This window comes from Corylus avellana, chromosome 4 (assembly GCF_965113065.1).
Source record: "Corylus avellana chromosome 4, dhCorAvel1.hap1.2, whole genome shotgun sequence".
NCBI classification, from domain to species: Eukaryota; Viridiplantae; Streptophyta; class Magnoliopsida; order Fagales; family Betulaceae; genus Corylus; species Corylus avellana.
In genome coordinates this window covers 526342-540775 of record NC_142493.1, presented here as the reverse complement: position 1 = coordinate 540775, position 14434 = coordinate 526342, and the positions used below count along the sequence as shown (strand labels likewise).

The 14434-nt window shown below is 35.6% G+C and overlaps 1 protein-coding gene across 2 annotated transcripts; it reads right to left on the bottom strand.

Annotated features, from left to right (window-relative positions):
- Positions 1-1944: 1944 nt before the first annotated feature.
- EMB140 (EMBRYO DEFECTIVE 140) lies at positions 1945-13800 on the bottom strand. Of its 2 annotated transcripts, none has more exons than XM_059589626.2 (16): positions 13438-13800; positions 13191-13324; positions 12815-12872; positions 11875-12090; positions 9507-9782; positions 9147-9281; positions 8936-9061; positions 8452-8496; positions 8200-8307; positions 7278-7420; positions 7047-7170; positions 6157-6231; positions 5273-5635; positions 5107-5199; positions 3095-3251; positions 1945-2283 (listed from the first exon to the last, which is right to left on the bottom strand). In XM_059589626.2, exons 1-16 carry the CDS (start codon positions 13684-13686, stop codon positions 2051-2053), a joined length of 2535 nt encoding a protein of 844 aa, XP_059445609.2. In that variant the 5' UTR covers positions 13687-13800; the 3' UTR covers positions 1945-2050. The 2 variants fall into 2 exon arrangements, with proteins under 2 accessions (XP_059445609.2, XP_059445610.2); XM_059589627.2 differs by having other exon boundaries at positions 1945-2271; positions 13438-13798.
- Between the last annotated feature and the right edge of the window lie 634 nt (positions 13801-14434).

The following is a 14434-nucleotide window of genomic DNA, read 5'->3' as shown; positions in this document are numbered from 1 at the left end:
TCCCACCCTCTAATTCCAATCTTATTTCTTATTTTTCTTATTTCCCTAGCTTCTTCTTTTTCAAATTACATGTACAAGAAGTCTCTTTTTTCTATAATCTTTGCACCATAAGTGTATACATACACATTTGTGTTCATGGTTTAACATTTTTAAAAAATTATATATATCTCTCCTAGTGAGCAGCAGCTTTATGTGATGTATATATTGAATAGGGGCATACCCACCACAAGAAATTGGTTCCTCGGCCAATAGTATGTACACATCTGTTGTATTGAAGCTGCCGGTTGTTGATTGAGAAGAAGGACATGAGACATTAGCCATGGCAGTGTTGCAGCAGAGGGAGGGGAGTACTTCCCCTATACTGGCTTGCCATTCTATGCATCTTTTTTCCCCATGTGGTTGTGGTTGTGGTTGTGGTTGTGGCTTGTGGGTAACCTCTGCAAGTGAACAAGGGAAAGTACATGGACGCGCCAAAAAGGCCTTTATGGCCAATCATATTGCGCGTGGGCTAGCTTGTCGGCCAGGTGTAAATCCCAATATGCATGACAACGATGTTACCATCATATATATATATAATATGGGTTTTATATTTATTTTTCGGGTTTGTTTTGGGGTAAAGATGTTAATTGGAATAGATGTGGCGTGTAAGAAAACCCTGAAAGAAATGGAGTGAATTGAATAATGGAGGTAAACATGTCAAAAAAAATAAAATAAAATAAAATAAATAATGGAGGTAAAAAAAGGAAGGAAAAGCTTTTCTTTCACTGTTCACCCACATGTAAATTGCATTGATGGAATTTAGGTTTTCAAGGTAAAGAAAACTGACCTTTTTTCTGATCCCATCCACAGCCTATACCTGCTCTCTCTCTCTCTCTGCACCAACACCTGATGACTTAGTTTTCATGCTTCTTTTTGTTGTTGGGCATTAAGATTGTGGAAGGCACACCAGAAACCCATCAAAATCACCACCAATAGTGACCCAATTTCTTTAACAAAAAAGAAGAAATTAAATTTGCTGGGAAATTTTCTCATACAATTTGTGAGATTTCCATGGAACCAGCCAGACTATATGTTAATAAAATTTGTCTACATTATTAGTCTTCCAAGAAGATTATATGGAGTGACGTTGAAGGTGGTAAAATATTTATGCTCCAGTCATGTACTGAATTACCATAAATTCAATGCAGGGAAAATGAAGTATATATAGATGAGCAATATAAACTTACGAGAATAAAGTTGGGAGAGTTGGAAGGCTTGGAGGAATATTCATAGTACCAATTGCCAATGGGGCCTGATGCTGTGAAGAAAGAGTTTTAAGTCAAAAATTGACAAAAATTTTATTTTAAGCTTTTGTCAAATAGTGTGTTTTAACTATTTTTAAACCCTTAAAAGTTTTTTTTAATTTTTTTACCAAAATAATACTTTTTTCTTTAAACGAACTTTTTAAATGTTAAACGCACTTTTAGACTTCTAAAGCGCACACCCAAACAAGCCCTAAGTCAGGAGTAGGTTAATATATATATATATATATATATAATTCTGAGGTAGTTGGTGAGGATTTGTCTTGGGCCCAAATGGAACTAGGTCCTTGCTATGGTATCTCTATCTGTCTTCACTCTACTTGAGGCCCACTGCGAATTAAAATCTGGCTGGAAGGACCATGCAGAATCTTCACTCTAATTGTATAAGCAACGGCTAAGTTCTGGAAGGAACCTTCAACTAGAGTTAAAAGCTTAATATTCTTATACAAGCATATTAAGCTTAATATTCTGCATACAAGAGTCTTCGTTGGGCGAGTGAAGATTCTGCTTATACAGTTAATGTTTGAAGCTTTTAACTCTAGTCCAAGGTTCCTTCCAGAACTCTAGTTTAAGCTTAAAATCCGGAGGAAGCTTTCAGCCCTTGCTTATACAATTTAGCAACTGCATAAAGTGGAAAAATTGCTGACAAAGCAAAACTTGTGAAATTCCAAACCACCACATTCTTACTCTGTTATGTATAGAGACTTGTCATTCACGCAGTTAAAGTCGTGAGCCCTAGAACAGTAACATTATTTTTTCATTAACATTTTTCTGAACTCGTCATTGGACTTCGGCTTTTCATCTCCCTCCTCAATCTTGGGTTTATTTGCAGTCCAACCAAGTGCTCTAACATTTCTGGGCACTGCAAATGTGTTCTTCCCCTTAATCTGGAAATCGTCACCTCCACGCTTATGAGCAGCAGATTGTGATGCAGATTCATTAGAGGCAGATCCCCCACCACCAGCATGCACTGCCAATTTAACTTCAGAAAGTGAGGAAAATATTACACGAAGGAGCAGGACCAAACCAATAGCATAGAAGGGAAAACATCAGGACCACTAAATACAGAACACCAATGAGGATTGAAAGCTTCAATGAAAAGCAGAACAATAAACAGAACATGAAAACGTGGGAAAAAAAAAAAAAATTACAAGTCCAGTGAAGTCCAGAGATGCAAAAATATTTACTAAACATTTGATGTGTGCAATAAGCCTCATGTGACAATTATGTAAGTTGATGGAAGTGAAACTGTTTTTAAGAATTGAACCTGAGTTTGAAATCAACCAAGAAAAGCAAAAACATATAACTATAGCATGATATGTTAAGATGACAGGTCTAGTCCCAACATTGTGCTTTATATGAATCCAGAGTTGTATACTCTCTCTCCCAGATACACTACAAACTCCATTCATTCTCTTGCTCGTCCTCTCTGAAAGTTTCTCCATCATTTATAACTTTTTCTAGAAAATCAATCTTAATATAGTGATACTTAAACCATCTTTAACACAAATTTTGCACCCGTCACCCGTCTGATATTGGAAAGTTATATGCGATATAAAATGTTTGTACTAAAGAACAAAAAACTGCGTGACTACAAAAATTGGCACAAAGGCATGCAAGCGCTGTCATACACTCAACATTTTTAAACTGTGATAAGGGACAATTAATTCTGCAATTAACGAAATTGACACAAAATGTTTCAAGCATTACCACACACTCAGGTGCGCACGCACAATCATGCTTGCCCTGACATGCGCACATGGTAAATAAACAATATAAATACATCAACCTACCATGTTCCATTTGGTTATCACGGCCAGAGGAATCTTTTCTGCTTTTGTTTGGATTGGACCGAGCAATAGTCAACCTCTTTCCAAGTAACATCTGTTTGTTCTTTGCTACAGCTAAAGCAAGGTGTGCATCATCTGAGAAATCCACATATGCTAGTCCCTTCACAAGTCAATTTAAGAAAAAATAAATAAAATTAAACATCACAATGCAACATTGTCGACACAAGTCAAAACCAAAGCATGTTAAAAGAGCACCACCATTAGAGAGACCTTTACCCAATTTTCTTATACAAGTATATTAAGCTTTAATATTCTGCATCGTCTATTAGCTTGAATTCTATTACCACAAATTTAAATGGCAATATCGTTTTAATAGGGCACTTCACTTTTTTGTCATATGGAACATGTCCAATTAATCTTGACCATCTGGTTCCAAAAATAAAAAATAGAAAAGATGTTGAAACACAACCCTCGGCTATGTTACCCATTAAAACTGAACCTAACACAGTGTCTCACTACGGATACCCAGTCAAAGTTTAAGTATAATAAAGCCTGATTTGTCCAAGTCGTATTATTTACAACATTACTAAGAAGCATCAACCCTAGGTACAGTACAGAGATCACACTATTATAGATACACAAGGAGCATAGTTAAGAGAAACTACTACTGTAAATGGCCCAAAAACCACACCAGAAACTTAGGATAAAATGAGTTTCATGAAGCTTGATAGCATGACAAGACATCTGTGTAAAATGCATTTGAATGAGATGAAATGCCACTAGTCAGTCTTTCTATTGAACATATTACTACTACTATCCATGTTATTTTAAGTCTCTCTCAAGCTCTTTTCACTCTATCAACCTAAATAGATTACTCTCTCACCAGTACATTAACGGGTCTCAATTGCACATGGTCAAAACATTTTAAATGGTTCTCCCACATATTTTCCTCAACATGAATCACTTCTATCTTTGAATAGCTGACTTTATTTTTTATCTTATCTTCCTAGTATTCACATTCAACCGTCTTAACATTAACATTTGTACATATTGCTTCTTAACATTCAAACATTCCCATATCATAGAGCGTAGCTGATCTTATTGCAGTCAAATAGAACATTTCCTTTAATAAGTATTATATGATCACATAATACCCGACTTACTGCTCCACTTCACCCACCCTACTCTTATTCCATGAGTTACATCCTCCTCAAATCTTTCTACCCTCACAAATCATTTGTAAAAGAATGTGAAAATGATGACTTCTTGGTACCTCTTTTGACCATCAAGTTTTACCATCTGTCCCATTTAAAATTGTATCTTTACTATATTTGCGCTCCATATACTAAGTTTTAATCATTCTTAGTCGAAAAAACTTCACTTAACTCTGCTAAACTTTCATCGCTTTTGCAATCCACCCCTAAAGTTCAAAAACTCTCAATTTAATGTATCCAACTTTAAAAGGTTTGCAATGTCACCCATCTGTTAGGGTTTGAGGTTAAATCCTAACAAAGGCCTTAGAAATTCCCAAAATACCCCTTTTTTAATATATATATATATAGGGTAATTAGGATTTAACAAAAAACCCTAACAAATGGGTGACATTGCAAACTTTTTAAAATTGGATACACTAAATTGGTTCTTCAATTTTAGGGGAGTGATTGCAAAAACGATGAAAGTTCAGACGAGTTAAGTGAAGTTTTCCCTTCTTAGAACCTTTAGACTATACAGTATCCCTCCAAACTTTCAACTTAGGGTCAAGTTCGACTTCAGTCTCATCAACTAATAATCATCCGCATAAAGCATATGCAATGGGAACCTCTATTGATTGAGTACGGCAAATCATAACCAATGCAAAGAGATAAAATCTCAATGCTAATCCTTGATGTAAACCTACTATGATAGGAAACTCGCTTGTGATGCCTCTGCAAACAAAAGTACTAGAATGAAGTGTGTATTTGAAGGTTTAAAACGCATAACAAGATCAAAAGAAACAAAGGATGAGAGAAAGAGACCCTTGATTTTCCGGTAAACTTGTGAAGTAGTATTCGAATATCTTGTACTCCACCCACATCACTGAAGAAATTACGGATGTCTTCATCATTTGCCTGCAAATTTGTAACATCAATATAATAAATTCAGGAGTCTACCGCAAGATTGAGAAGAAACATTTCTACTTGCCTTAAGGTTCATGTTTGATATAAATGCAGTGCACTGGTCCTTGTATACTTTAGTTTTTGCAGTGGTGGTATCTTTCATCTGTTGTTCCTTTCTTCTATTTTCCTTATCCACATTTACTTTGATCTCTTCCACTTTGTTCGACTCAACTAAGTTTGACTCTTGGGGTTTATCCTTCCCATACACTTTCTTTGGATTTTTAGCGTTATCTTTTTGCCGCTTTGCCAGAGACTGTTCTTGATTTAAGTCTGAAACTGGCTTTCTCTTTTCACGAGCATTCTTCTTAAGAGGATTTTCCCTCTCATTTGTTGATTTGGATTCCTGCTGTAACCTAAAGAACTGTAGCTCTTCCAGGCGAGGGGCAACCTAAGCAAGCAAAAGAGAGAAAATTGCAAAGCAAGAAGATGAGTGTAGAGATAAATATACAATCAACATCAATACAGGATTAATATACTGATTCACTGCTTCAGTTTGAGTGGAATAGATTTCTGAATTATCAAACAAGATTGTCAGGATTCCATTTGCTTTTGGTACTTAGTCATGTCCATTTCAGATTTTGCCCAACTTCAAAGGAACCTAGACACAAAACCGGATCCATTTTGCAAAACATGCTAGTCCAAAAGTAGAATATATATATAACCTAGGGAAAAGAGAAACCTCACTATGCAACCAGCAAAGGTCAAAAAAGTTCTCTTCGATGATGAAAGGATCAAAAAGTTATGGTTTATTAAAGATAACCTCCACATCCATTATTGGAAACTGCAGCACATTATTCTACATATTTGGATTTACCTAAACCATTCATGTGTATCACTTACAATATACAAACATGGTGCTAATTTTGTATATAAACAGTCAAATTGAAACGGCAGAAGAAAGGAATTTACCTTTTGTACAGCATGGTCAAAATCTTCCAGCGTACCGAACTCCCTCTCAAAGCGTAACCAAGAATGGCATATGTCCTGAATCATTCTGTTTTTTAGGAAGGGAAGATATCATCTAGTCCAAAATATATTACATGGCAAGTGAACTAAACCTCTATAGAACTCATAAGAAAGGAAACAGTATTGACTTATTATAGTGAGACTATTCATGGAATTTCAAGTTGGAACAAATATAATGAATGATGAAAACAAAGCAAATCAAGCTAAAGGCAGATATGAAAGCAACAATATTGCCTTATCAAAGTGGTAAGAACATTCATGGAATTTTGGGTCAGACCAAATAGAGACAGTTGGCAAAAAACAGCAGTGGAAGACGAAAACAAAACAATCAAGCTAAAGGCAGATATGAAAGGAACCAACCACCTCCATCAAGTCAAAAACCTAACTCATACACCAGTTATAGGGGAAAAAAATTGATGACATTTAGACTGCCTTAGGTACAACCCCCCAAAAGCAAAGGTTTACTTTTAAGTATCTTCTAAACCTATAGGATATTTTCATTCTTATGCATGGCATTTATTTTTATTCTATATTGTTTTTTCCTTTCTTCTACTCACTATTCCACTTAATGAGAAAGACTACAATTCCACTACTAGGTTTAAAATTATTACCCATGAACCCCGCCTAGTTTTCAACAATTAATATACTTTTCAACAAATAAAAAACACCCATAGGTTACTTGTGTCACTATTAAACTAATGCATATGGTATGTAAAATATCTGTGACTGCTATACATGCAGATCCCTATTCAAATAGAGGAACTAGAAAACAAACTACTAAATGAAAAGGTGATGCAAAAGGTTTCATAAAAGAAATAGAAAATCAGTTATACCTCTGAACCAATCCCAGGGAATCTTTTACTGTAGCATCTCTTATAGATGGACCTAGCTTCATTTATATGGCCCAATTCAATTTCCATTGCTATATAACCTTGCCAGGCTTCCAACATTGAACCACTGTGAAAACAAGAAGCAAGTTGATGGCAAACTTTGAGAAGTGACAGAAAGTAAAACAACAAAGTGTCTAATGTTCTGTATATGGCAGGAAAAAGATATGGTCAAACCAGATCTTAAGCAAACTCTCCCAAACTCCACGAGCTGCAACTAAATCTTTTCCCAGATTTAGCTCTAAACGGGCCCAATAACTATGTAAACGCACCAAACCCTCTGTATTCTTCAAGTGCTGTGATAAGTAATCCGATGCGCTCTGCAAGTAAATAAAATTAGAAGAGTTCAAGGCACTGTCAATAAAAATCAAAATACTTTTTTACTTTCCAAAAAAAATGAAGATAAAAATAAACTAAAGATTTCAGTTCTCAAAGTATCTAAGTGTGTGTGTGTGTGTGTATATCAAAGTTTTATAAAGTTCAAAATAACTAAAGATTTCAGTTCTCAAAGTATCTCTGTGTGTGTGTGTGTGTGTGTGTGTATCAAAGTTTTATAAAGTTCAAAACAGTGAAAGCTTTTGTCACTTAACCCACAGAACCCAATGAGGACCAAAAGCCCAAGGGAGTAGATGCACAAACAAATGTCCCAAAATCAATTTGGTGACCACCTCAAAATCATGAATCATATACATCGGGTAGTATCTACAAATAATTGAATTCAAACAACATCCTACTCCACTATGGCCAGCCCCCACCCAATAGACCACAAGATACCAACAGGGTCATAAAACGCAAGTAGAACTCATAACCTTCCATTATATATAATCTTATCTTATTGATAAATCATAGCAAATAATTTGATCTCCCTTAAAAATTTAATAAATATAATTGAAATTTTGAAGATCTTGCCAGCTACACTAATGATGAAAGAAGAAAAGACATTTAGGGAAGCAAAGCACTGCAGAATTTCTTTTAATAAATAATTGATACATAAGGCAAGCTTCATATCTATTTAGGAAGCTTCAAAGTTATACTTAACCAGAGATAAAAAGAATTTAAGGGCAGGAAGGAAAAAAAAAAAAAAAAAAAAAGACAGAACCTGAAAGGTTTCCCTTATTATTGAATAATTCAAGGCATCCTCTGCTTCACCATTAAGTAAGAATCTTCGTCTTAGGCCGTCTCCTCGAGTGAGGAATAGATCCAGGTACTGAAATAACAAGGTCCAGTAATCAAAGGTAGAGTCAGTACACAGATGTGTGCATGCATGCATGTGTTTATGTACCAATCCAGGCACAACAAATTACAAGAAAATGTTTATGTTAACACATAAAAAGTAATTAAGAGATTATACCTCCTCAACGGTTGAAAAGGTGCATTGCAGCGACTTCTCAAAGACCTGAAATCAATGAGCAAATGACTCAAGACTTTCTTATACCCAATAAACAAAATAACCTGGTAACTTGGAAGTAAGACGTGGAAACTCTACATTGGTTAGGGGGCAAAATGAACTTTGGGTGCTACAATTTTTAAAGCCTACTTTAAGCTTGATTTAAAAAAATTGCCTTCCATAATATTTATGTCATTGGTCTGTAATTTTTTTTTTAGTAAAATGGCTAACGTAATTGAGGTTTGGAAAGACAAATGCAACTTGGAACATAAAGTTTCATTTGTCTCTTAACCAGCAGTGGCATATTTTTCTTACTAACCATTTCATAAAACAAAGTTTGACTGCACTACTTGTTAATCATTAAAATTCAAAAAAAGAAAAGAAAAAAAAAAATGAACTCCAATCAAAGAACATTTGCTCCAATGAAAATGTACCAACTGAAACATACAGCAGCTAATTCTTTCTCAGAAGCACGGCCACGCTCCAAGCAGAGCAAATATCGAACCCAAAGATTCCCAACCCAGGGACAATTCTTCGTGGCCCTTGAATAAACCTCTCTAACAATATTGCCTACCTGAAGAACAAGAAATACATGAGGACTTGGACTGCAAATAACTGTCCTCGGGAAAGTATGATATTAACAAATTAAGAGGGAAAACCTTCAAGGTTTTGTCCAAATAGCGAGTATAATCAAGCCAAAGGTCACTTGCTATAGGAAAGTCAGTAATAGCACGTTCATACAGAACTTGTACCCGGGCTGGATCTCCAGAAGACTGTTCAAATTTCAAGTAGATCTGCAAAATCATGTTTTTAGAACTACTGGCGTTATGCTGGGAAAAAAAGAAAAGAAAAAAGATGAACAAATGATACTTCACCACCAAAAATAAAAAATAAATAAATAAAAAAGACATTTTAAGGGTACTTTAAGTAATGGAAAGACTGCAGAGGAAAGAGACAGTAAAATATAATTTCTATTTATTACAAGTGCTAATAAAATGCTGGTTTTATAGGCTATATACCATGAATTGTTGGAGTCTGTCTGCCTCAGATATATCCTGCCTTGAAATCTGTTCTTCGAGATGAACACGAGCATTATACGCCTCCAAGGCTCTCTTGTAAGCTGAGGCAACATGAGAAGAAATGGCATCCAGATCACTAGATTCAACGTCAAGAACATTTCCTTGTTCCATCTCCCAAGCCTTAGAAGCCTGAAGTGTTGAGCTCATGTTAACAAGAGGCACAGACAACTGACGGTGGAATATAGTTCGTATGCGTTGAATCTGCTTTTCTTTTGCCTGCAACATACAAAAAGTCTCTTACACATAGATCATGCAGGAAAAAAAAATGTAATTCCTTGCATTACAGCAGATTTTCATCCAACGCCATAGAATTTCCTAATCAAATAATAAAACAACTAGGAAGTGATGACTACAGTTATCAAAGCATTAAAAAAAAAAAAAAAAAAAGACACTATTATCAATGAAGCATTAAACTCAAATCACAGTCAAGTCTTCTGAACGTACAATTCTCCAAAAATATTGCAACAACTCAAGTAAATGGAGTAGGAACATAAAAGCAAAGCCACTTATGTAAACCAATAAAGTGACATAACTTAGATACATGAGATAACCTAGGATTCATTTTCCAACAAGAAAGAGTAACTCATTTATAATATGAAACACACCTATTGTAACAACCCAGAGAAAAACGCTAACCACATCTGCGTTATCACCCTAAAATGACTAGTTAATTTGGAGCTTCCCTATAATCCTTCATAAAGCCTAGTTTTCACCTAATAATTAAGCACTGTGAAACCTAGCACTTATGACTATTTTTTTATACCACCCACTCTATGTGGGATACTCCTTATCTTCCCAATGTGAAACCGGAGTATTACAAACTCTCTCCTTAAACCCCTGGCATCCTTGTTAGGGCTAAGTCATGTACTGCTCGAGTACCACATGGCGTTACTAGGTGGCTCTGATACCATTTGTAACAACCCAGAAAAAAGCGCTAGCCACATCTGAGCTATCACCTCAAAAGAACTAGTCAATTTGAAATTTCCCTAAAATCTCTTATCAAACTCAATTTCACCTAATAACTAAGCAATGTGGGACTTTAACACTCATGACTATGTTTATAAACCACTCACTCTATGTGGGCTACTCCTCATCTTCCAAATGTGGGACCGGGGCATTACACTTACTGTCCCATGTATTTGGCCGCTTAAGGCAGGAAGGCATGGTCCCAATAGCAACCATTCCTTCAAAATAAACCAGAACTGGAAAAAATTTGTGTCTATGATGAAGCTAGTTTAAAGTTTGAAAATGGATAATGTCAAGTTTAAGCCATTGTATATAATTATGGGGAGCCTACGCGATCCTTTCCACCTAAGATTGTCTTGAATCCTCATGCCTTCAAAAATAGGTGTCTTCTACCAGCAACACTAGTTAAACTCCCGACTATAGCAAATCTCCAAAAGTGGTTAGTTTCACAATAGTGCAAGATGTACATAGAATGATGGCTAAGAGGAAAACCTTTCACCCCTTGCCATCTTTTAGGTTTTTTTTTTTTAAATAAAAAAATAAAAAATAAAAATTGTAATGTCAGATTGAATTATGGGTTTATGATAAGCAATGCACATCATAGAGAACAAAGGGTTAAACATTATGCAGGATACGCCATGAAGCCCCCACAATAATCCATTCTATCAACCCTTGAAAACCACTCTATTTGCCTCAATACTACTAACGTAGTCACAAAATTTATATTCCCTGCAATAAATCTTCCTCCAAATTATTCTAAGTCCTTCAAAGTTTATTATTCTAAAACTTTTCAACTAAAAAACATCAATTCCTGCTTCTAATTTCTATTTATTTCATAAGAAATGAAAGGTCCTAGTTTATAAAATCAAAATAAGCCTACTGTGATCACCAATTTCTCCTTCAAAGATCATAGCCACTTATCACTAGGCTGTAAGTATCCTTGAAACTGTCAATACACTTGATGAAATCCTATTAGTAGCCTAGAACCAAAGTTCTATAATAACACATATGAAATTGGTTCAGAGTTTAATGCTTGGCTTTCAAAGAAGATATTTACATGGCTGTGCATCAGGAAATACCATCAGGTTTTTTCTCCCCTTTCTATAAGCAAGGACAACACTTAAAATAAAAATGTACAATGAGTACATGAGCAGAAAGGCTAGAGACATTGCCACTTAGATATTGAACAGCATAATTGAAACGTTCATGGAGATTTTCGTATTTCAATAAGAATATACCTGCATGGGCCAATATGTATCATTACCCCTTTTTTACCTATCAAAAAAAAAAAAAAAAAAACGAATATAAACAACAACAGACAGGTTTCTGAACAAGTTCTTACCTGAATGTCCGACTGATCAATAGTTTGAAATATAGCTTGCTCAAATTCCCTGTATGCTTCCCATAGTTTAATGCCGTCAGCAACATGCAAGCCAGCTGCTGTAAGAGCACGCTCATATAGATTTCTTGCCTTTGAAATACCGTCATGCAAACAGTCACGTACCATTTGATCATGCTCAAGAACAAAATTCAAGTAGTCGCACCATAGAGGGACAGACTGTATCAGAAAACATGATAGTCAATTGACTCACTTCTGTAAGCAATACCTTGATATCATGGGTGGAAAATATGAGGTTTAATAATTCTCTCAAGACTTCAGCTTCGGCATCTTGGGGAACTGACAAAGCATTACAAGAATATGACTGCCACAAAAGAATCATTCTTCTAAATGTTCACATGTAAATTTTCGCTTTAATTTCTCCACATTAAGAATTGGAAGAGACTAGAAGATGATTCAAATTTATTTAGTTCAAACACTGATGTGCCAAAATCATAAAACAAGGAAAGGAAAATTTCACCTTCAAAATGGCTCACAACCACATGGACATCAAACTACAAACATAGATTGATATTATAATGTGAACCTCACTATCATGTTGTTGTCACTTCAGCTAATCAATTTGTTCCTTTTTTACTCTCTTTTCATAGAAATGTGAACAAGTTTTCAAATCATATGGTTCAGGATTAAGATTACAAGATTTTTGGGAAAGACAACCAACTCTCCAAAAACAATTTTCAAGCCGCCAAAGCAACATAAATATGTGTTATTTGTCCCAATATACTTGCCGGGGGAAGAAATTTGTGCCATACATCCTGATATAATGCCTCACAGTAAAAGAAAGAAAATAGATGGCACCTCTTGGGATTTAAACAGTATATGCTATAACAAGAACCAGGGGGAAAAAAAAACCCAAATTCTGTTAGTAAGATCCATAACAAACCAGATAATCGAATACTCCTCGCTCATAAAGCTTCTCAATTGCAGGAACAGCCTCATGCCTGCAAAGTCAGGGTAAAAAATAGAAACAAATTAAACCAACAATCACAAAAGATAACAAAAAGCTTAAAACTCGTATGTGAAGGAAACTGAATTTCATCCAAATTCTGAATTGCCGTGCACCTAAGACCGTAAGTGATTGTAAAATACTTATAGCCCAAAAAACAAAATGCACAGAAAACTTAAAACCCAGTGTTTGATTCCCTATTTGGTTATCTTTTCCTCACTTCTTCTCATACGAGCAAAACCATGGAACAAGCAAAAATGCCCAGTAAGCAAAAGTAATTCCCAAAGGAAAATAGAAATGAAATGGATGATACCCGGTGCCAAGAGAAGCTTCATCTTTGGCCCATTCCTGCCACAAGGCAGGTGTCAGTGGAAAGAGCTCGCTCATAGCTTCCCTTGCCTGTCTCAGTTTCTCTATGTCGCCCATTTTCCTCAGAAGCCTCACGAACTGAAGAAAGAAAGAAAGAATAAAAAAAAATAAAAAAGACCATAATTATTAGATTATATATAAAAATCATTTTCTTTTCTTGGGATTTCTTAGCAAGCAAACAGAGTGAATACCTTGATATGAGCGTCATAGTTGGAAGGGTTGGACGAAAGCTCCACCTCCAAGGTCTGCAGCTGGAGGTTCTGCTGAGCTTCGTCTTCGGAGTCGGAATCGGAGCCATCAGAACCGGGAGAGCTAGGAGGGTTTTGGGCAGCGTCCGGCATGTATTGGTCTCCGTTGTCAACGTTTTCTTCTTCTTCATCTTCTTCAGAAGTTGATGGCTTTGATTTGGGCTGTTCTTCTAGGGTTGGGGTTTTTTCCATTGCAACTACGCGCCACTCTCTCTCTCGCTCTCTCTTCGCTCTGCTTCGCTTGGAATTGGAATAAGAAAGATTTGTACAAGTTTTTGCGAGCTAAGCCCCATGTGCTTCTAATAGGGGCAGTCTGGGTTTCCACCTGCTCTTTTGGTCTTATGGTAAATAAAGAAATAAATCACTCGTCAAACCATGCCGGTCTATTTGTTACTTCTAAAGGTCCGGTGTCCCATTCGTGCAAGAGAGCTTTTAAAATTATCATTTGATCAAATTTTAGTAATGATTAATTACAAGTTTAATTGTGACACAAGAGGGACTTGTAACATTATTCATCCCGCATCTATCTCTATAATTCCTTTTAAGGCAAGAAAAGTCATTACTCCTTCGGTCTATCTCTATAATTCCTTTTAAGGCAAGAGCATTTTGAGACATTGTACGTGTTTGAGAAATATAGTTTTAAGTCAAAAAGCATTTTTTAGCAAAAAATTCATTTTTAGCACTTTAAGTTTTTGCCAAAAGTGCGTTTTGACCATTTTTTGACTTTTTGAACCCTTAAAAGCGTTTTTTAATATTTTTACCAAACGAGTACTTTTTTCTTCAAACGGACTTTTTGAGTATTAAAAATACTTTTAATCTCCTCAAACGCACACACAAACAGGCCCTAAGAATGAGGTGACTTTTAAAATCACAATTTGATTAAAATTCAATAATGATCCATCATAAAGCTAATAGTGATTTTAGAAACTACATCATTCTT